The sequence below is a fragment of the Aedes albopictus genome, chromosome 2, assembly GCF_035046485.1.
Source record: "Aedes albopictus strain Foshan chromosome 2, AalbF5, whole genome shotgun sequence".
Taxonomy (NCBI): Eukaryota; Metazoa; Arthropoda; class Insecta; order Diptera; family Culicidae; genus Aedes; species Aedes albopictus.
The window spans coordinates 322,375,377-322,399,772 of record NC_085137.1 but is presented as its reverse complement, the minus strand read 5'-3'; the positions used below and the strand labels follow the sequence as shown (position 1 = coordinate 322,399,772).

Genomic DNA, 24,396 nt, shown 5'->3' with positions numbered 1-24,396 from the left:
AAGGGAAGGAATATAAGTATGACCTGCGTTGCTACCAGAGACCGATATCGTCTCACCGGGAAGGAGTTTTTATTAGGGGGAGTGGTTTTGTATTCACTTTGATGAGTCAAAACCCCCTTTTCAATCGAAATCGAAACACTTGTTTCATTTTTGCCTTTCTCGTACACTAAGTGTACTGGAAAGGCTATATGTTCACTCCAAAAATGACTTTTCGATAGGAGGCCCGGAGATTCGAGTCACATATACCAATCAACTCAGCTCGACGAATTGAGGTGATGTCTGTGTGTGTGTATGTGTGTGTGTATGTGTGTGTGTATGTGTACAAACGAACTCACGTCACTTTTCGGCAGTAAATCTCAACCGATTTTAATGACCGACGGTTCATTCGACGCGGAATCTGGTCCCATTGTTTGGTATTGAAAATGGTTCGGATCGGTCCAGCCGTTCCGGAATTATGGCCATTTAGGCGTTCCGGATCGGTACCCCAGGAAGGGGCTAGATATGAAAATGCAACAAACCCACGCATGCGACACATCAAACCACGGCATTTTCGATAATATGGTGAACGGTAAGCAAGAAAATAGTCTCAGACCATATCTGAACCGGTTATGTTCCGGAACCGGTTCCGAAGGTCCCACCAGAAGTGGCCAAGTATAAAAGTGAACCAAACCCATACATGCGACTCATCAAATCGCAGCTTTTTCAATAACCTGATGAACGGTTAACATGAAAATAGTCTCAGATCATATCTGAACCGGTAGTGTTCCTGAACCGGTTCCGGGCGTCCCGCCGGAAGTGGACAAATATAAAAATGAATCAAACCCATGCAAGCGACACGTCAAATCGCGCCTTTTGCGATAACCTGATGAACGGTTAGCAAGAAAATGGTCTCAGATCACATAAGAAACTACCGGTGTTCCAAAACCGGTTCCGGAGGTCCCGCCGGAAGTGGCCAAATATAACAGTGAAGCAAACCCAGGCATGCGACACATCAAGTCGCGGCTTTTTCAATAACTTGATGAATGATAAGCAAGAAAATAGTCTCAGACAACCTAAGATTCTACCGGTAGTGTTCAGGAATCGGTTCTGTATGTCCCGCCAGATGTGGCCAAATATAAAAGTGAACCGAACCCATGCATGCGACACTTTAAATCGCGGCTCCTTAGGCGACTTGATGAATGGTTAGTAAAAAAATAGTTTTAGACCATATTTGAGACAACCGGTGGTGTTCCGGAATCGGTTCCGGGTTCCCTTCGGAAGAGACCAAATATTATTTTTTTGTCTTTATTAACGAGATTTTTAACTCGAAGCTAGTTCATCTCGGGACCCTTCCCTTCTGAAGGAAGAACCTACATTTTGTGAATATGTCGGGAGTGGGATTCGATCCCAGGCCCTTGGCATGATAGTCTTGTGTTCTAACCATCAAACCAGGCCCGCTCCACCGCCAAATATTTAAGTGAACCAAACACATGCATGCGACACATCAAATCGCGGCTCCTTAGGTAACCTGATGAACGGTTAGCAAGAAAATAGTCTCAGACCACATAAGAAACTACCGGTAGTATTCCAAAACTAGCGTTGGGTGCTTCGTCGGAATTCAAAAGTGAGAAAAATTAAAGCAAGCGATAGATATCTTGACAAAATTAAGACGATCTCATCCAATCACACCATTTCAGATTCCTGAGATGTAATAATGCAGAAGGATGGGTCAACGTTGTATGGGAAAATTAAAATTTAATCGTAATAACTCCGAACAAACTTTTTCAATTCTCTTTCGCGTCTAAAATGACTGCATAAAATTTTTGTGCGACTGGTTGCTCCCTCACGCACTGTAATGTGGTTGAAAGTTGATTGGGATTCAGTTTGAAAAAAATCAGTTACTTGCATGTTTTTGTCAAATTTTACATGCATGATAATAAAATATAGCGTGTGTAGAAGTGTGTAGAAAATTCTTTGTCGAAAATCGTTAAGGTATCTGTGTTTGTGAAAAAGTTGTATCGTCTTGATGTTGATCGGCCTCCAGTGATAGTGAAGGAGGTCAAGCTGTCAACTGAGAGGTCTGATATTTTCCAGCTCTGCCTATACGTTGAACATAACGTCGGAATATGTGCCATCAATAAGTTTTAAGTCAATTCAATGATGCAATGATGGCTCTGATAAAATTCTAAGTAAAGTATTCTCATGATTCAGGAACATTTCAGCTCACGTCAACGGAAACGTCATGAGTACATATTCGACGAGAAAGGCACTATCACCACTAGGTGGATCAATCCGGGTTTTTACTAATAAATAAAATACATGCAGAAATAAAACACCGAAGATGGCGACACGTTTGAATTATTTTGAAAATGCAAAACTTAAGGAAATATATCAATATTGAAATGTGACTCGCGAAATTAGACCGACACTTGACGTGACGAAATTATCAATGTTGGGGGTAATACACGAAAACATTGTTTAGTTTTATATTCCCTGGCCAAGTTCGCAGGGGTTGACGGTATTAAAGTGAAGGAGTTTCATTTTGATTATTATAATGTAGTGTTCTTTAGTGAAACATATCACCTTTTTAACACTTTAATGCGCCTCCAATGGTTCATCACGAACCGGCTGCTGCAGATGGAGTATGGCTGATCATAAGCTTCAGACATGCTCGATAAACAGGAGGAACCGCCGGGGCTCAGTAGAGTCTATTCCCAAGCAATAGTTCCAAGTCGGTTGGATTTGAGAAGGTTTTGATGATCGTTACAAATCCTAATAAAAGTATTATAGGATTTGTGACAGGTTTTGGAACCTTTTACAGCCATCTGACTTCAAAATGTTGTTTGGGCTCTATTTCCCACGTTTTTCGATTGATTTTTATTACATAGTAATTTATTAATGTCATAGTCGCTTTTTCGATTTTTTTTTTCTTTAAATAAAGCAATAAAAATAATTGTAAATATTTTCTTTAACCCTCTAATACCCAATCCTGCCTTAAGACGGGGTATAGTTTGAGCATTTTTGTAATTTTTGTTTCGTGGAAAATCAAATATTTTATATTTTTGGCTGATATTTAGGACTGTTCTGTATATCTCAAAATGGTTTTTGGTGTATTTTCAAGCGTATTTACATTTTTTTAAAATCATTGAAAAATTGATGTTTTAGTCACCTTTTAGAAGTCATTGTTTATTTTGTATTGAATCGCTACAATTAACATATTTTTATTTTTTCCTAAATCATTCTATCCTTGTTTAATAGTTTAAGGGAATCGAATACACTCTAAAATTATTTTCCTTAAAGTTACACGGAAAATAAAATTTTCTGTGAAAAAAAATTAAAATAATAATATTTCAACAATAATCATAAAATCTCAAAATGTTTTTATCTCAAAAAATCCGTTCCCCAAATTGGCTTCCAGGAAAAATATAAAAGTGTGGGGATGTTCAAAAATAAAAATTAGAAAAATCAAAAACTGAAATTCTCGAAATCGAGAATTAAAAAGAATCTTCTTCCAAAACATGTTTAAATCGATTTTAGATGACGAAAAATGATATTTAGATCAAAATCAAAAATTTGGGTATTAGAGGGTTAAATAAAGCAATAAAAATCGACCGAAGAATCAATAGTGGGAAGGAGATTTGCAGCACTTAATTGTGCTGATAGATTCAAAGCTAACGTGCGAACACTTAAACGCATTGTTGACGTCAATGCGTTCGACGTGACATTTTGGACAAAAACTGACTGCTTCATACTAACTGAACAACATTACTTGTGTATGACTAGGTTGACATTTCTAGGCTACGCTTGAGAAAATGACACGGTTCATCTAGGTAGGACCGATAGGACAATTGAACGAATTTGAATATTTTTAACAGTATTTGTAGCGGGATGAAAGTTGACATGAAATCTTTATTATTTTAAAATTTTATTGCAATCAACTGACCAACTTGGCGTATTTTTTATTATCTCTTAGATGTTCAGAAGTTCAGTTACATGTTTCTGTGGATTTTGGACCGATGACAATTTAAGGACACAAGAGATGAACACAAGTAGAAAACGATTAGCGAAATCAAGAAAACAATTTGACACAGGATCGACTATATTTTAACATACAGGGTTTGATTGATTCGATGAAAAAAAAACAACATACGACAACTGACTTAACGAGGAGAAAAACATATTTAACCATACCACAAAATCAAACAAGTAGACAAACACAAACCGTGTTACCATAACACTACATAGGCAAATCCTGACTGACTGACCAATTGAAAACTTTCCAACTTCTACCGTATCTTTCTGAGTCAGTTGCAACAGTGTCTTAATGGATATCATTTTCCGCGTACGGCTGGCAAACTGCTTCTGAAAGATTACGTACTCTTTTCTGTCTTCGGGTCTAGTGTAGAGGTTTCAACTCTATTCAGAGTGCAGCTAGAAACCTAGCAAAAAAAAAAACATTGTTTAGTTTTATATTGAGCATATTTAAATAATATGGAATGCGCTCACAGATGCATATCCATCCAAGTGTACAGTGATGAACTGATTCAAGTCGACATACACAAAAGAGAACAATATTGTTTCGGATGATCAGAGGAAAGTAATAGGCATAAGTAATAGCTATTCAAAATCCCAGGAAACTCGCGTTGGATAACAATTCATGTTGTCGGAGCCTGGCGTAGTAGTCACACATTTACTTCATAAGTGGATGGTCATGGGTTCGATCCCAGTCCCGACACTTGCAATTGTTCGTCAGTTACTCTTCACCCCAAGAGCGGCTGACACCCGACTCTCTTCTGAGCAGATGCTCTAACGGACCCGTAGACTTGGATATTGGCTAACGGCAACGGCAATGGACCCCAATCGGACTGGGAAAGGAACATGAGCCACATATCAACATTCTCGTACTCATCATGGACAGCAAAGCAATGCAAAGATAATCGTACGCATCGTAGTTGCTACTCCGTGATTGACCAGAACAATCGAAGTTGCACAGCACAGAGATCCAATTAATGGTACTTGGGACTAGCTACACACTCTCAGTGGGCACAATTCAAGAGTTCAGTATTTTAAAATCAATAACGACGCCTGCCACGTCCTTACGGTCATCGGGAAAGGGAAGGAATGTTAGTTCGACAACCGTTGTTACTAGAAATTGTGGAATCCACAGCATCCCCACAGTTGTCTCGGGAAGGAGTATTTGTTATTAGGGTAGGATAAGGCGTGGATCCTGGAGCCACCTTTGGTAGGTGATATGATACACTATTTATATGAAAATAGACGACACGGTCTTCATCTCGATTATAATTTATTTGGCCGCGATAGTAAGGGTAATGCACATACGTCAACGATCGTTCAATATTGAACGCGTCACCGCATTGATCGTTTACACAACCGGGCAAACCGACTTTCCCACGAAAGTTATCCCTCGCTTCTGATTTCGCATTCAATATTCGCGTCCCCATCTCCCTACCGAGAAAACCGACTGACTCCCGGAAATAGTCGCGCGTTTCCCACAGTATTGAACTTAGAATATACGAAGAATAAACTTTCAAGTTTAGATAGCTATTTTCGAATTATGTATTTTACTAAGAGTAGTCCCATGTGTTACCTGTGATCGACAGCCGTTGAAGTAATTAAGACAATTATTGCGTTGCGTGCGTTGCGTTGCCTTGCGTTGCGTGGTAACGGAGTAATTCGTAGATTGCACACTGAACGTTGTCATGCTAAAACTTTAATACTCCTATTCCGATTGCTTATGGAATGCTATTTGGGAAGGAACAGCTATCCAATCAGAGGTTGAAGTGAAAAAGACATGAGAACTTCCATTGCCGGCCATGCCCATCTTCTCCGTTACGAGGATAGGAAAGGATGTGATGATATGACACCTACTTTATGAAAGGCCAGCGACTCACCGGCGCCCCCATAGGTGTCAAGGAGTTGGATATTTGGAATGGGTTGATAGGGGATTCACTATAAGCAAGTGATGCGGCAAAATTCAGATTGTGTAAGTGTATTTGAGTAGATCATGTAGATGTGTTGGTATGACTGTAAGTGTTTTTATATATCACCGACGTTGGAAGTGACGTAGCTAAAAGATTTTGTCACTCAGTGGGCCTTTTTGATTCCGGGATGGGGCACAGGCATTTGTTCTGGCCATGTGTCCTGGCTAACAAGCCTAGGCTTAAGCGCCTTTGCTCGCTCTCTGAAACGAAAAGAAAAACAATGTTGCCTATCGTAATTACCTGTTGCGTAATCTTCGTGGTTAGTATGGGAAGGGATAGTAGGGAAGGGACGATATCTATTTAACGAGAGGCCAGCGACTCACCTACGCCCTCGTAAATAGAAAGAAGTTGGGATTTTGGTTAGGTAATGGTCAAGGATTCACAGGGGTATGCGGTTCTACTGTGTCCCAGACTGTCTAGCGAGCCGACACGAGTAGGGTCGTCCTTAGGTTCCATGAAGGTGGCCGGAGAGCGGCCGATGAAGCGGAAACCTTCTTTACAGGCCGGGGCCAATCGATCATGGTGCGGAGTCCATCCGGCACTTTGGCGCACGGGTAAAATTCTGCTCCCAAAAATCATAAAAACGACTCATGATTTCATAAGCCTAGTACATTTTCGTTTTATAAAAATACACCATGATTTATAATCATGATAGTATGATCCATTGTCTTGTAACGCTACCTATGCGTTACTTTTTTCCTAAAATCATAAAGGTAAATCATATTTTTTGATATTTTGAATCATGGTTTCGGGTGCGCATCGCTTATGAATCTGAGGACCATGAAGCTAAATCATGTTATTGAGATTTCGAATCATGGTTCCGGGTGCGCATCGCTTATGTGTCTGGTGTATTTAAATAAAAACATTTGCAGCCATTTCTGAGACGATTTAATGATGACCCATGAAGAACTTTCAATAGCACAGACAGATGCGTTGGGGATGGTGCTGGTGTCATTTGACCGGAACAGGAACGATGCCGTAACGGGATCGAACGGATCCGAGGCGATGAATGACAGCCGCAGCCGGTTGAGCTGGAATGAGAATGATGGCGAGCATTCGGATGTTACTTAGAAATTATCTTTTTCAATCATTAGGAAGAAATTTCAACACGCTTTTTTTTACTCACGCGTCGCTAAACGCAGCCGGTACAGGAATAGAATCGGACACTGCCGGAACGGTGCCTGCGTCGTTTTTTATGCAGCCGAAACTATGCAGTCGGGATGGGGCTGGTGTCGTTTGACGGCGCCGGAACTGGAACAAACAAACGTAATAAAAACAACGTAAGAAACCATTTTTGGTACATTTTACTTACTAGTTTCTATGAGTTTCACGAAGAACACACTAGAACGTTAATAACACAAAAAAGTGACATAATTATCGCATTTAAAACTATATTTCAATTAAAATAATGGCTTTCTTCATTTTTTCTACTAATCGCCAACAATACCACACACTGAATTACCACGTTTTAACAGGTGTGCGGAGTGCGCGTAACGCTTGATAATTTTCATGAGTTCAAGCTCATAAATATGGTTGCAACGATTCGTGATATTAGTTGCTCAGATTATGAAATTATGATTCGTGATCATGATTTCATAAAATGACAAATCTTTATGTTTTATGATTTGTGAATCATAAAAACAGGATCAGATTTGTTTCCGTGCGGAATAGCGTCCCCGCGGTCCGGATGGGGCACGATCTGTCTTCGGCCGAGACAGACCCAGGAGTTTGGTGAGATGGCCAGCAATAGGCCTAGGCGTGGCGGGGCTGGCAGGCCGTAGCGATTCGGTAGAATAACGGCCCATAAGGACACTGCGTGTCGTCCGACACTGGGGTGCTTCTCACGGTCCGGCGGTCGATGGGCTTCAGGAGACGTCGTCAAATGTTCACGGACTAGCGGGCGGTAGACACTTTCACCGAAAAAAAAACACTTTTTGGTTTTGGTCAAGACCAACACGGTAAAATTAAATAAAAACTCCACGAGGAAATTCGCGACAGGCAAAAATTTGCATCCTGTCGTTGGCAAAGCACACTACGATCCAGAAGTAATTAAGACAATTATTTTAAATTTACTCAATGATTGTTGTGAACTGCAATCACTTTTTCTGCCATTTTTATCGCTTCAATATTGGGCCTGCACCAGAGCTACAAGAATAATTTACAGATATAACAGACTCCAGGAGTCCTCATGAAAACGCATTGGCGAAATTACCCCTACTTCTTCTAGTATGTAAAAAATAAACTCGGAATGATCTCACCCATTTCAACGTTATCGGAACACGCACTCCTTGATTCCTTCAATTTGCTGCAATACTGTTTGCTACCATAGAACGAGGAAGGACAATGTGCACCTGCCCCATACACCCGTCACTTTTTAATTTTTCCGCCAAACAATGCCACCCGATCGCGATCCCCATCGCAGCTGCCCCAAACACGCGTTATTTTTCACTTTTTCCTTCAAACAATGCCACCCAATCGCGATCCCCATCGCAACTGCTCGAAATACGCGTCATTTTTCACTTCTTCCTTCGAACAATGCCACCCGATCGCGATCCCCATCGCAACTGCTCCAAATTTGCGTTATTTTTCTCTTTTTCCTTTGGCCAATGCAACACGAACAAGATCCCCATCGTAACTGCCCCAAACACGCGTCATTTTTCACTTTTTCCTTCGAACAATGCCACCCAATCGCGAACTCCATCGCAACTGCTTCAAACACGCGTAATTTTTCACTTTTTCCTTCGAACAATGCAACACAACCGAGATCCCCGTCGCAACTGCCCCAAACACGCGTTATTTTTCACTTTTTCCTTCAAACAATGCCACCCAATCGCGATCCCCATCGCAACTGCTCGAAATACGCGTCATTTTTCACTTCTTCCTTCGAACAATGGCACCCGATCGCAATCCCCATCGCAACTACCCCAAACACACGTTATTTTTCACTTTTTCCTTCGAACATTGCAACACGAGCTAGTTCCCCATCACAACTGCCCCAAACACGCGTCATTTTTTCACTTTATTTCTTTAAACAATACCACCCAATCGCGATTCCCATCGCAACAGCCCCAAACACGCGTCATTTTTCACTTTTTCCTTCGAACAAAGCAACACGACAGAGATCCCCATCGCAACTGCCCCAAACACGCGTCATTTTTCACTTTTTCCTTCGAACAATGCCATCCAATCGCGATCCCCATTGCAACTACCTCTAACACGCGTCATTTTTCACTTTTTCCTTCGAACAATGCAACACGACCGAGTTCCCCATCGCAACTGCCCCAAATACGCGTCATTTTTCACTTTTTCCTTCGAACAATGCCACCTGATCTCGATCCCCATCGCAACTGCCCCAAACACGCGTAATTTTTCACTTTTTCCTTCAAACAATGCAACACGACCGAGATCCCGATCGCAACTGCCCCAAACACGTGTCATTTTTCATTTTTTCCTTCGAACAATGCCACCCGATAGCGAACCCTATCGCAACTGTTCCAAACACGCGTCATTTTTCACTTCTTCCTTCAAACAATGCAACACGACCGAGATCCCCATCGCAACTGCCCCAAACACGCGTCATTTTTCACTTTTTTCTTCAAACAATGCCACCCGATAGCGATCCCCAAACACGCGTAATTTTTCACCCCGGGTACCAGTACAAGATTTTCGGAAGTTACCTCCAGAATCGAGTACCAGTTTACGACACACAGATGGGTTGAAAATGCTTTCACATAACCTCAGGAGTTCCGTAAGGTTCCATACTGGGTCCGGTGTTATGGTATGTCATGTACGACGAGCTGTTGAGGTTAGAGTTCCCAGTGGAAGTGGTGATCGTCGATGTTGTTTTTCATTTAGGCATATGTGTGTATGTTCAGTTAATTAGAAATCATATATTGTTTCGTTAATTTGCAATCAGCACATTGATAAAATTTTGTCATCCATAAAAAGCACTAAACCCCCTCGACAGTATTTTTACTGGATTAGTCGTTAGTGCGTTCATGTGTTATTGTTTCATATTTATGCAATCCCCATTTTTCGCAATAAACATACATTCTAACAGTTTCCCAAAACCATATAGCGATAGCGAGTCGTTTTGCTAAACCAGTGAGCTATAAGATTTTATGGAGTTTCCCTCCTCGTACGTAACGTGTATCCCACCAACACTTAATACCTAAACCACACGATTAAAAGACGACGTAGACCGTAGCCTACCATCATGGCGCGAAGGCTACAAAGTATGAGAGACACTTTTGGAAGGGCTTGCCTTCTCCACCCACAATCCCTGAAACTAAATTACTTTATTGGTTCTCACTCCGTGCTGCAAGCATCCTAAACTTACCAACCGAGGCAAGTCCCTTTAATCTTTTTTCCACGCGCTCGTTTACTTATCCTGGTTGGGGGACTCCAGCAATTTAGTTGTGGCAGAATAACATTGGGGGAGAGCATAGTAAAACATCCCTTTGAGAAAAGGATACCTTTTAGGCTTCGAACACATTACCGTGAAATTGCTTTATAACAAATTTTATACAGGAGATACTCAAAATAACTGGGACAGGTAAAATTTACACTTTCAAAAAATGTTCAAATCGCTGTTACTTTTCGAAAAGGGCACCAAGTATTCTCAAATTTTTACTGTAAGCTCATCGGGGCATTCTACACAAAGTTATAAAGGTTCTAGAAAAAGGTATATTTATCCGATAGCTAATTTTGAGCTGTTATATCTCCGGATTCAATGATCCGAAAGTAATGAAATTTTGATCATTTATGACTTATATAATGAGCTATTAAAACATTTGACTAAACATAAAATTCTTCACACGAAAGAAAAATATTTCGATTAGATTATTTTTCTAATATAACTTCATCATCGTTTTAAAATTCGAGATAGTAATTATAGTTCATTTGAATTCCCTCTAATTGAATGAAATATGTTTATGTTTCAAAAAAAAGCAACCAACTAGCCTTCATTAAATTGAAAAAGTAATGGGATGCATATGAAAAATAGATAAATTTACTGAAAAAACATGGAATAAATGAAATCGCCATAACTTTTTTTCTTATTAATAATTTGAAATTAAGCCAACTGTTTTTCAAACTTCATTATATTAGTCATAGATGTTCAAAATTTCATTGCATACGGTTCATTGAATCCGGAGATATAACAGCTCAAAGTTGGCTATCGAATGATTATACCCTTTTCTAGAATCTTTATAACTTCGTGTAGAATGGCCCGATCTTTTCCAAATTTGAACCACTGATACACAATGAGCTTACAGTAAAAATTTGAGAATATTTGATGCCCTTTTCGGAAAGTTACAGCGAGATGAAAATTTTTTGAAAGGTGAAAATTTTACCTGTCTCAGTTATTTTGAGTATCCCCTGTAGCTTCAGCCTAAGATTTAGGCCCTAAGTAGTATCACAGCATATCTGAAAAAACTAAACACACATAATGAAGTAGAAATAATTATTTTTATAGTTTTTATTTTTAAATATATCAAATTCATATAGCAAATCCAGATATGTTTATTCAGATGGCACATTTATACCGCCTCCCTTACTTTTTGTGGATTTAATGAATTCTGGAGAAGATCAAAGCAGCGCAGCAGCAGTTGCTCCGGCGCGCAATTCTATCGGTGTGAGGGTGGTCCACACCGGTCGGTTAGTGGCGTGGCCATGAAATTATACCGTGGATGAGTCCGAACGAAGCTAGCTCCCCACATTAGTTACTTTCATTTTATTTATTCACTTTCTCACTTGCCTTGGCCGGCCACCTGCTGCGGTTTGGTGGACGAGGTGCTGCCGTTTGTTTTCCGCGCCGTCTGCCTGTTTCATCCTCCAGCCCAACACCCGAAGGACTAACGGTTTTCCTTTTTCTTACCTATTTTTTTTCTTTTCACTGCATTCAACAGGAGGTGGATTCGTTTGAACTGGCCGCTTACCTCAGGGATGGCTATCGGTTAGCCCAGCCCGTAAATTGTCCGGATGAATTGTAAGTATATTTTTTATACCTTTAAGGGATTACGGAAAGCGTGAGAAGGACTTCTAAGGGATTTAAAAGAAGTGATAAATGGTGGAAAATTGGAAAACGCCAGCTACGATATTAGGATACCTTGCAGCGGTACATATGTTGTAAGATAAGTCCATAAATATATGAAATAAGATAGATTGTAAGGAAATGCGATCTATCTCTGATAATTTATATTTGTACATATCCCTTAGCTTGGTCAAATAAACAGTCCAGGCATTAGCGAACGCTTCGCGGTCGAGGACATTTGTTTTCTGAATAAGGTGGGAAAGAGAAAGCAGCACGACTACCGTTCAAGTTATCCACATAGCGGTGTACACTGTAGCCAGCGGATTTAGCGGTAAATGGCGAAGGGCCAGACGAATGAACCTCCGTTGTATTCTTTCTATCCTCATTGTCGAGGAAACATCATTGGGCGTCCAAACAATTGCAGCAGCCTCTAGAATAGGATGAACTAGTGCGCAGTATAAAGACTTCCAACAGTAAGGATCAGTGAAATCTCTAGAAACTTTCGAGATGAATCCCAATTTTCGATTGGCCTTGGCGATTACAGAAGCATGGTAAGATTTAAACGTCAGTTCCGAGTCTAATGCTACTTCAAGATCGGTAACTTCCAATACTTACGGAGCACTTTGGAATGCTGATAATCAATTTATTCCGTACGAACTGATCAAGCAAACTTTGTAGACGGTGGCAGTCTTCTACAGATCGTGTAACCAAATAAATTTTAAGATCGTCAGCATATATCATTTTGCAGTTCAAACCTGGTCTCGCAGCCACGTCGTTGAAATAAAGTACAAACAATAGCGGACCTAAATTGCTCCCTTTGGGCACACCTGATAAACTATCTCCCGTAACGTGGGTAGATCACCTTAGAACGGTGCGTTACGGTGTAAGATCTACCACATTGCATCAAATTTTAATCTTGCTATTTTTTGCCTAAAGTGGTAACATACCAGATTAAAATTTGATGTATTTTTGTAATGGTTATGTTTAAATTTATGTTTTGTTTTTAACTGCTAATAAACCGTTTTGTTTCAGGAGGATTCAGGTAATTTTATTGCATAATAATACTATGTTTTAAAAAATAGTAACTGTAACGAGCGTATCACTTATTCAGTATATATTACTTAATCCTTTATTCTCTTTTCAGTGAAGAATCTTACCACCATTCCTGGCGCACTAATCAATATTTTTTAGCAAATCACCGTATACATCACCATATTAATACATGCGAAAATGGTTAAATATCTATATCGTTATCTGGAAGCGTTTGGTACGGGAGGTCCACGCTTCTATCTTTCCCCTCGATTTTAAGGTGTAGAATGTTTTCAAATATCAACTATGTTGAAATCTTTCTATCCCTTGAAATCTTCTCTGCGGTACATGCTGCGCAGTTGGCCTGGCCATCAGACAAGAAAAATGATAGACTTGAAAAGTCTTCATTTTCCAGGATGCATTCAAGTAATGGCTGCGTAAGTGTGAGATTAGATTAGATTAGATTAGATTTTGGCACACCTGATAAACTACAAAACGTCGCTCATATTATGAGTATTTATAAATAAAGTTATTGAAGAAATTTGCCCAGGAACTTCAAAAGGAATCTCAAATAAATTTCCGAACGAATTTTGAAGAAATTGCGGCAAAATTTTCCAAAGAAATTCCCAAGGGATTTGCTGAAAAACTTCAAGAGAACTATCGAAGAAATGTTCAGGTCTTTTCACACTTTTTTGTGGAGTTTTCACTTTTCTACACTATACTTGGTAGGATAATCTACAAGACATGTTGATGTGTGGTTGTTGTTGCTTTTCCGGTCCAATTGAGAAGTCCATTAACCCTTCAGAACGCTGTTGTAAAGAGTACAACACTAGCTAAAATGAGAGTCAGTGTCAGCCGGTCTGAAAGTATTGACCATCTGCACAACAAGCTTTGGCTTTTGGAGAAATTTTCAAACCAGCTGTCAAAGGCATTCTCAAACAAAAGCCGAAGGGATTCCCAAATGAACCGTTACATAGATTATAAATATATTGTCAAAGAAATTTCCAAACGCAAACTAAACGAATTTCCAAAATTATTTGCAAAGAAATTACAGAATAAATATAAAACGAATTTCCGAATCAATTGAAAATGGTCAAATTTGGCAAACTTATGGCAAAAGAAATTTTCGTATAAATTTCCTTAGAAAAAATGTTTTCAGCGAAATTGTTCAAAACATGTTTGATTACAAAAAGCACTTAGGCCATTTTCACATGTTATGCTATTGATGTCAGAAAGTTGACTCTGAGCACAGAAAACAGACATCAAAGCTAAACAAAAATTCTCTAGAAAACCGTGTAAGGATTTTTTTTTAACGTTGATAACACTAGCGTCACCTAAGCAGCAAGTTGCTACAATCAGTGATGGATATGCATATATAGATAAGTATTATATTCACCACTGACAGCAGCGTGGAAGCTTTGCGATAGCAGTGCCATCAGCATGTTGCCATTTCTCTTGTGTTGCCATTTCAAATGACCGTTAAATTCCTTACACAGCTTTGGAACTGGACTTAGATGTATGTTCTCTGTACTCTAAGCATTTAAAATCATTAGTTATAAAACCTCTAGAATAGTATGAAGTTCATTCCTGAAGAGAAACCCAAAATCAGTTAAGTTTTTCAAAATGCGCCCTTCACTATGGCTCTCTGAGAAATTCAAAGCTCGGGTAATTTCAAGTTTCTTTCCATTGCGCAAACTATCAGGAAACTATGACCTCAGAACTGTGTTTCTTCTAGTGGGACAAAAAGCCAGGATGAAGAGAAAGATTGATGAAATGCATTCTACAATCTCATTTATATACTGCAACACAACAGAATTTAACGAAACTTTTTTGTTTATTTGAAAAGTCAAAATTTTACATTCACAAAGCCTGTATCAAAAACCAAAAGCATCCGTTATTTTGCATTGCTTTGCATACGAATCCCACAGTAAAAACTTTAATGAAACCTTCCCCGAAACGGCGGCGCATTCTTCCGCGTACGGCTCATTTGTCGTCGGCGAAATTCTCCCCGGTTATCTGCCCGTTTCCAGCAATTACCCATGGAAATGAGTGTCGCCATCTCCAGCCAACATTAAGCTTCGCGTGGTGGTAGCATCTAGCTGGTGGCACAAGAAGCACAAAATATGTTTCTGTTTATACATTCATTACCCGGCGGTCTTCGGTGTTTCCAATCCCCACCAAGGGATCACAACTCTAGGCACTTGATAGCACCACCACCACGCGCGGCAAGTTAACATCCTACCTACTGGGAGGCAAATGGGCTCGGCGCATCGTTTTGCATAAAACCCATAAACAACGAGTGGTGGGTACTGTGAGAACGAGATACTTGAAGCTGATGAGCTTGACTGTACTCACAGTACATCCCAGCATATTACTACTGTGACTGGTCGAAGAGGGCGGCATAAGGATCCGTTAACTGTTGGAAAGTCAGTTCGCTAATGGGTGGAGCTGGACAGAATTTTTTGGTGTCTTCTGTGTTGACAGCATTCTACGCTTTTTCTGCTGCCGTAGTTATCTTCATTGGTGCTTCTTATTTTATTTTTTTAGGAAATGGAATTCTTCTTGGAGTATTTGTGCCCGACGATTGGAGATTCCTAGCGAACGCTTGAAAATTTATGCTTTGTAAACTTTATGAGCCATTTCAGTCCATAAACGTATTTTGCTCCATTTGATCGCATATTTTTAGAACGGAGAGCCGCTGTTAAACTACTCGGCTGATTGGACATGTATGTTAGCGTGAAAATGTTTTGTCACATTGATTGTGGATATATACTAATACAAATTTCAACGGGTAATAACAGTTCATCCAGAATTATTTTTATCAAAATAATCATCTATCTATCCACAAAGTCAACATTTGTATTATTTTGTGTCAACTTATTATGTTCCCTTCTTATTCTTCTTCTTCTTTTTCTTTGTCGCTCCACGTTCCCACTGGGACTTGGCCTGCCTCGCTTCAACTTAGCGTTAACTTCCACAGCTATCAATTGAAGGGCTTTTCTTTGCCTGTCATTGCATGAATTTGTATATTGTGAGGCAAGTACAATGATGCACTATGCCCAGGGAGTCGAGAAAATTTCCCCAACCGAACCCGCCGTCTCCGGATTGGCGATCCACAGCCTTAACCACTAGGCTAACTGGAGATCCTTGGAGACTTTGTTCTCTTTATACCCACATTAAAACAGGAAACACTACTTAATCGCCTTGTATTGTGAACTTAGCACTGAATTGGTGTCGGAACTAGGACTTCCAGTGACTTCCGCGTTAAACATAACATCGTAATTAGTGTTATCATTTTGTTATTTTTGTTATCATATTTTTCAGTTGATGATACTAAATGATAACAAAACATGTTATCGGCTTCCAAAGCAGATTCCAAAGCTTTTTCGAAACTGAGAGTTTGATGATCAAAAAAATAGATTCCGTTTCCACCGTCAATGCGATTGCAGTACGAAAACGTAGTCTTCAATCACTCTCCTTCTCACTAAGTCACGTTGGTATACCTGTAATTAATCAGCTGTCTTCTTGGATGTTGATGACGAAATGTAATGTTGAACAAAATATGGTATAACACAATTAGTCTTAATGATAACTCAGCTTCCTATCATGTTGATATTCGAGAAGTAAATTTGACTTATCGTTTTTATTATGTTAGCTCTTAGTTCAACCTAAATGATAACAAACTCAATTGTCAAGACGTTCCATTTTATCATAATAATTAATGCTAAAGGATGTATAAAATTCTGCTCTGGTTTTTGTGTATTTATCTAACAAATATTGAAAAGTCCGTCACGTCATGTGTCGGCGCTAGCTCCCAATGCACATTCGAAAAATCGTCAAATATTGGGGGGGGGGGGTGGGGCAAAGCCATGCTTGCACCCCCCCCCCCCCCCCCCCCCCAAGTTGGCGCCTGTGGATCCAGGCAACAACTCGAACGAGCGCCGGAAATGACGATCGTAGCGAAAATATGGGATTGGGCGGTTTGCTTTGAACGAAGACTGATATTGAGGGCCTTTCCTCCAAGAGAGCATTGTCCAGCTCAGAAAGAACAGTAGCTGACTTTGGCCAAGTAGACTGATCTTGGCGCAGCCATAAGGGGCCTTCAAACCACAGAGTTTGATACGCTAGCTGGGCAGGTGTCATTCCTCGGGACACTATGTCCGCCGGGTTTTCGGCGCCGGCGACATGATTCCATATACCAGACTTGGTGCTATGCTGGATTTTCGAAACCCGGTTGGCAACTAAGATTTGTCAACGGGAAGAGAGATCATAACTAGCACTCAACTGTCATAGAATCTGCCCAGAAGTAAGCTTTGGCTGAAAACTGAACACTGGCGCAGAACCTTTCATAGATGTGATTGAGCAGTAAGGCTGATGTTAGTTCCAGCCACGGGATTGACTGCTTTTTCTTCTTGCGAGAGAGGTCTTCCAATGGTGTTAAGCATTTCGAGGTAATAAGTCGAACGGTGACCGATCCGTCAGTGGTTTCACACCGCAAGTACAGACAAGCACCATATGCTGCCTCTGATGCGTCGCAGAATCCGTGTAGCTCTACGGATGCTAACTTTCTACTAAAGCCAATGCACCTAGGAACAGAGAGAGATTCCAGCGCACTGGCGTTCCAACGAAACTCGTTCCAAAAGGCTCGACAAGAATCTGGCAAAGGATCGTCCCAATCTGACTTCTCTTTCCAGATCTTCCAGAGAAATTTTTGACTTGGACTGTGACCGGACCAATGAGTACGAGAGGGGTGAAGACGCGAGCAGCATCGGAGAGAACGACACGCTTTAAGCGTTAGTGATACATGGTTCAGCGCTTCAGCGTGGAACGGCGAACTTGAAACTGTCCCTTGCAGGATCCCAAATGAGTCCAAGCGTTTCGGCAACGGAAGTGGACGAATCGAGTTCTAGGGTAGTACGTTCCTCTCGCAGCTCCGAAGGATTCGTCGACAGCAGTTTGATGCTGTTCGTGCTCCACTTGCGCAGGTTGAAGCCTGCTGAGTTCGTCAGAGAAATCAGCTCCGATGTGAGTGTTTTGCTTTCTTTTAAACTATTTGTGTCGGTTAACAAATCGTTCTCATAGAAATCCTTACGGACTACCTTTTTAGCTACCTGGTGGGAAGTCTATCCTTCAGCGCCCAGCCCTTAGAGACATTTGGTTTCCAGATAGGGCGCTGATTAGGTTCCGTAGGTGACTGTGGTCAATTCGTAAGTCCTGACAGGCTGATCTGGCAGACCCCTCCACAAAATCCGTTAAAGTGGCTGATCGTCTTCCAGTACCTTGGCCCAGGGTTCCTGATTTCCATTTTTCATCTTCTTCTACATTCGAAGACAGTCAGCAGCGAACGGTTGTCGCTCTAGTTTGTGTGTTTGCTTGTCAGCGACGACAGTAAACTCCGGCGAACGGTGGGAAGCAACACTTGGAAATTACTCATTCGTCCACTTTCGCATCGCAAGCGATTGAGTGGTGATGCTATTCGTGGGTGATACGTGAAGCCTTTTCAGCGCGGTGGTCCTGGAGTCTCCCACTTGGTTGATTACGTGCTTCTTCTTGGGAAGAGTGACGATGAATCCTCCTTCACTGTCTCGTACAGTCGTTTTCTCATATATGTCTTCACAAAAAGCTTCTTCAACCGACAGCGTGGTAAAACTGTTGGAGGATTCCAGTTCCCAAAACTTCGCCATGAGCTCTCGCAGCTCGAGGGTGGAACAGGTGTGAGTGATTGTTGTAGAAACATCGACGACAATTCCAGGAACGCGCCCTGAGACAACCCATCCGAACACGGTACTTTGCAGCGTCTTTCCTGAACATTGACCGGATTGATTGGCAACTCTGAGGTGAGTTTGGATTTTTGCGAAATACGAGGACATGCGGGAAGACCGTGGAGCTATCGCCGCCTCGACCTTCTTCGTAGCTACCTGATGGACGTTTCAGTCAGTATCAACTTTTGTGAAAGATTCGTGGTGACAAACCAGTATTCCGAACAAGAATCTAGAAGGACTCTGGCTAACTGCGTATTTCCGTATCTGTCCGACACACGAACGAGCGCTGTCAATAGCAAGACTTGGCGTGTAGAAGTTTGTATAGTGGCGGGTAGAGAATTGCTTGGAAGTGAGGGATCTGTGGTGGGTAGTGGCGGTATTTGCGAAAGCGAACTTGTGTTTGCAATGGGGAACGAGCTAGTACTTGGACCAGCTGCCTGAGTTTGTGTTGATTGGTTCTGGGCTTGTGGATGTGTTTGCTGTGTGTTTGTCACCTGTAATCGATTCTGAAATTGTGGGCCGGAGGAAACATTCTGCGGCGTTGATGCAGCAGACCTTCCACTATTGAAGCCTCCGGAATGGAGCAGCGAATGTTGCTTCTTCTGATAGTGTCGACACATGCCAGCCGTACAAGCTCGAACCATGTGCAAACCGTTTCACCTCCTCGTGTCGCTCAGGAATTTTCATTTTGATGAATTTCTGATATTTGAAGGCTGAGTGCACTCTTCGGAGAACAATGGACACCGACTAGGACTTGGGACGGAGGTTTGCTCACGGTAAACTTGGGCTTTTTCGGTTCAAATTGGGTAGCCATGATGCGTTTTCCAATTTCGTAGGGTGGCTGCATCCAGTCTGGCGCACATCATGTGCACCAGGAGTGCACTCCACTTCGATGAGTGCTCGCCGATATTATCCAGCATAACAGCCAAAACGCAATGATACACTATGCCCAGGGAGTCGAGAAAATTTTACCGACCAGAACAGGAATCGAACCTTCCATCTCCGGATTGGCGATTCATAGCCTTACACGCTAATAAAACCGTTCCAGAAATCGTCAACATTCAGTCACGAGTTCTGGAACTAGCTGATTTTTGCTTTACGAATATACACCGTGAATAAAAATCACGGAACCAGGAACTATTGGGAATAATGTTCCGCAGTTGATTCGTAACGCCTGCCTAAACAGGAACATAAACGGGAACAAAATCACAAAAATGTGATTTTTGTTCCAACAGTTCCTGCAAACAGGAACGTCGTTCACGGCAATAAAAACTTTGTTGTTGATTGTGTTGTGGTTATTGTGATTTGAATCACGTCAACTAGAACACACTTCATGGTCTGCTTCCATTGAAGAGGCACTCTTTTTTTTTCAATTTTTTACACCATACTTTAAGTTGTTGAAGGCTATTTTCGTCGAGGTCTGAGGAATTTAGTTCACAAACTTCAGTTTTGTGACATTTGGGAAGTTTTAACTCCATAAATGAATGGATTGATGTCAAATTTTGTAACTGCAAGTTATTTCCAAGAATACATTACCATTTTTATTGATTTCCACTGTGGTTTTATCCTGTTCTATCATGGGGTAGAGCACCGATAATTCCATCCCAATTAAACAGCAGCAAATCCAGCGAATGTACCAACAGACACTTTTTTGCACATCTCCAGTATTTTTTAGGTTTTAGAAACAAAAACTACTTAATAACTACTTTCCTTGACCTGAGCAAAAGTTGTAATAACTAACAGGCTGCCGTTTTCTAAATAAATAAATTACAAAATTAAAAAAAAAAAAAATAATTGCAAGCTAAAATACTTAATTTAGATCACTTACTTCTCAGCACTATAGAACGAACCGATTTTGCTTTTTTTTTTAACTCCGTTGCGCACCGAATGTTTTGACAGCGCGCATGACTTGTGTTCTCGATGTCTAGAACGAAATCGCGTATATGGTTGTGCGAGATTTTGATATCGTGATTTTCGTTCCCATTACTTGAAGGCGTTACGAAATGGACAGCGAAATATAATACACGTGAATTGTGTTCTTGGATTTGTGATAACACTTATGACAGCGGGAACAATCTACCACATTTACATGAACAAAATCACGAATTCGAGCAAGTGTACGGTTCCACCTTCCGTGACATTTTGTTCACGTATATTGGAACGGATTTTTTAGCGTGTAACCACTAGGCTAACAGTTCACTACATATGTGGTTCTTTTCGAGCACTAGAACTTCGCTGAAGGAAGTATTGCGCTCTCTCTTAGCACATACGAGATAATTGGACATACCTCCAAATATCTGAAAGCCCAAGGGCTCTTAGTCTCATGCTCTTCCTGTCTAGAAGAAGTACGCTTAATAGAGGTTCGTTTAATAAGAATTCGTTTTGTAATAGACTCTACTGTACTGCGCCCCTTTATTCCAAACTTTTATTTTACTATCCACGACCATTATCTGCCCTGAATGCTCTGGCGCCCTTCAAAAATGGCGGAAATTATGCATCGCTTTTTTAACTCTCACTCTTTTGTCTGTCATTTACCCACTTCTTCTTCCGACCCTTCCCAAATTGCATCTTCCCACTGATCAGCACCGTGCCCATATTCATTTAGGTACCCATACAAACGTATAACCATTACCTACTCTACGGAACGGAAGACGAGTTCGGTCGGTGGCAGGGCACAAAAAAGCAACCACGCGACAATATGGAAATGAGTGCAATAAAGCAGTAGGTACAGAATCAAAGGACCAAATTGCGCACCCCACCTCGAAGAAAAGCGGCAGCAAAAAAGGGGAAATGCACGGGTGCAATTCACTCCCGGCCGTGAACTGTGAAGCCGAGAAGTGAAGAGCTCAATTTACCATTTACCGTGATTTCGGGTGAAATTGATCACTTTTCACAGTTTATGGCTTCTAATTTTTGAATAGTTATCGATATGGTCTAATTCAATGCTTTAAAACAAGTAGCTCCTCGGGTTTCATCAGTCAACGAGGTTGGAAATTTTACTGCAAATCATTTTATTGCAATACATATCATTTAAAATAAAAAATCAGAAATTTTAGTTTCGGGGTGAAATTGATCAGTCAGTGAAATGTCTTTGTAAGTGCTGAAAATAAATTTTCTATCTGAATTAACCACCCCAGAATGTGAAAAGCTTTGTAAAATTTACACAAATTTAGTAAACTTCTAATTATTTAAATTTTAAGTTTAATAAATCTAAAGAAAACGCCTAAAAGTATGCAATTTTCATACTAAACAAGTCATTACTTTAGAAAAAGTACAATTTTATGCATAAATATGAATATTTATAGAACTTTTGATGACGAAATCGGGCTAAGCGAACACGTGTCAGCTATAAACATTCATTCGAATATTTATTCCATGTGCGATACAGCTACAGTAACAAAAGTTTGAAAGTGTCTTTGAAATTCGCCAAACAGGCAGTTTCGGAAAATATTTAATTTAATACAAAAACATGTGACTAATTAGCTGTAAAACATGTAAACTCATCATTCAATAACCCTTGAGCCAGATGATGGTCATTTTCTACAAATTGTTTTAAGTTCAAAGATTTATTTTTGACAAATAAAAATTGCCCTCTCGTCGATCAATTTCACCCCACTGATCAATTTCACCCGAAATCACGGTACTTGAACCTAAAACGAAATTTTAAACTGATGTGTCTCGTGTGCTGGTAAGGTACAGTGGCATTCGAAGGTGGTAAAATTGGCGAAATTACGGCGCTGCTGTTAAACGCTTTACAGCGAAAACCTGGAATCGAGACCCAGTTCCGACATGTTCGTACCCTTGTTTTTTTGAAGCCTTTGAATTTCATAATAAAATGAGTAATTATTTTCTCCTTGATATAGACAAAATTACAAGTGTCATTAAGATTATTTGAAAAGCCTCTTAAACTTAGCGGATTGTAATAAAGTTAGAAATACTTCATAATATAGCCAAATCTTTCAAAGTTTATTTAGCTCGGTGTTTGACCACCATTTTAAGATAACTCTACCACTGTGCTGTTTAGAAAGGCATATTTTATATTTTTTTTATTTATTCACCGAAAACATTTTCGGTGCTACTGTTTGTGCCATTCCTTTTTGTTTTGTTTTGGTTGTTCTCGCTTTTGCTCTTATTATAATCAGCAAAACATTGAAACTGGAGAGGGCAATCCGAGTGGCCAAAACGAGGCTCTGGAGAAATGCGGTTTCCGATGATGGAAGTGTTGTACACTGCTGATGCCTCTGCCAACAGGAATCGAGGAACACGACAATATGGTAGCCAGGACGTGAAACCGTGGTAGCAAATTACCGCGCGACGCGAAGTTATGGCACTAAGGAGAACAATGATTTTTGCCTTTTTTTCGTCCTCTCTGTAGGTACTCACACTCTTGGTGTAGGAACTTTTTATTATTGTTCGGTTGCTCTTCCTGTTTTGACATTATTGCCGGGGCTTTTAACCTTCGCTTTGAAGTCGATTGCCAAGCTGTGTGCTGTAGGTAGGTACTTATTGCGCTCTGGTTTGTGCATGGCGCTGGAAGTTTTTTACGATGGGAAATAAAGTTATGATTCCATTTGCGTTGATTAAAGCTGCCATGGCTTTTTTACTTTTTCAAGGAGCAATGAATGTGATTGGAAGAAACTTTTTAGAATTCGTTAAGCTTGTTTCAAAATAATTGTGATTGTTTGCTTGCTTTTTCGTTCGTGCTTTATGATAGCCAATCGTCTAATATTTGGAACAACTTTAATTGCAATCAATTTTAAAACTTTTCTACATGAAAATGTTGTTGAAATTGGATATTACATTTATAGCCTTGCTCGTCTAATTGCTCAGTTGGTCCATAATTGCGCTCCACAACTTCTTCCTTTTCCTCTTGGCATACGTTTCAACTAGGACAAAATCTGCTCCTCAGCTTAATATTTTATCCCTTTCGGGGTGGAGCGCAAAAAAGTGAACTCTACATACAAATGGCTCTACTTTGGCTCTCCAGAACTCCTAGATTGCTCAACAAAAAAAACAATTATTTTTCCTTTTTTTTTGTCTTTCGATTTTCAGCTTTGACTACCTAGATGAAATGGAAATTAAAAATATGTGACAGATTAAATTTTTTCATGTTTTACGGGTTTTGTCCACTTTTTGTTTAACTTGTTGTGGTGAATTTCAGAGGCTACTTAAACAAAAGTTTGTTTGCACAAATACAAGTATAACTAATTGCTAAATTATTGAAACAGTTTACATCACGTATGTGGCAACCCTAATCCCATCTAATGCATCTGACAGGAGCCAACATCTATCGTATATCCACAATGGAATCCATTGTGGATACACAAATGTTTACATACTGATGTTGGATTCTTAACCTTCCGTAACTCGCGCGGTTGACTACCTGCGTCAGCACCACGCTAATGCTGAGTACAAAAAGCGAGATTTTTTCAACGTGTTGTACGAAATACAACAGCGCGATCGCTCGAGGGTTAAAAATGGCGGCCTGGCACCCTGGTGGTTTACATAATATAAAACAAAGTCTAAACAGATGAAAAAAAAATACGCAGAACTGCTATCGCTCAACAGCACAATTGTGCTGGTTTGTCAC

General features: G+C 40.4%; 1 protein-coding gene across 1 annotated transcript in view; it reads left to right on the top strand.

Moving 5' to 3' along the window:
• The window catches only part of LOC109403065 (tyrosine-protein kinase Dnt), a 305,015-nt gene that overhangs the window by 254,715 nt on the left and 25,904 nt on the right, over positions 1-24,396 (top strand). Inside the window, exon 12 of the mRNA XM_062852383.1 lies at positions 11,891-11,970. Coding sequence (XP_062708367.1) covers positions 11,891-11,970 — 80 coding nt within the window. The remainder of the gene's footprint in view (positions 1-11,890; positions 11,971-24,396) is intronic.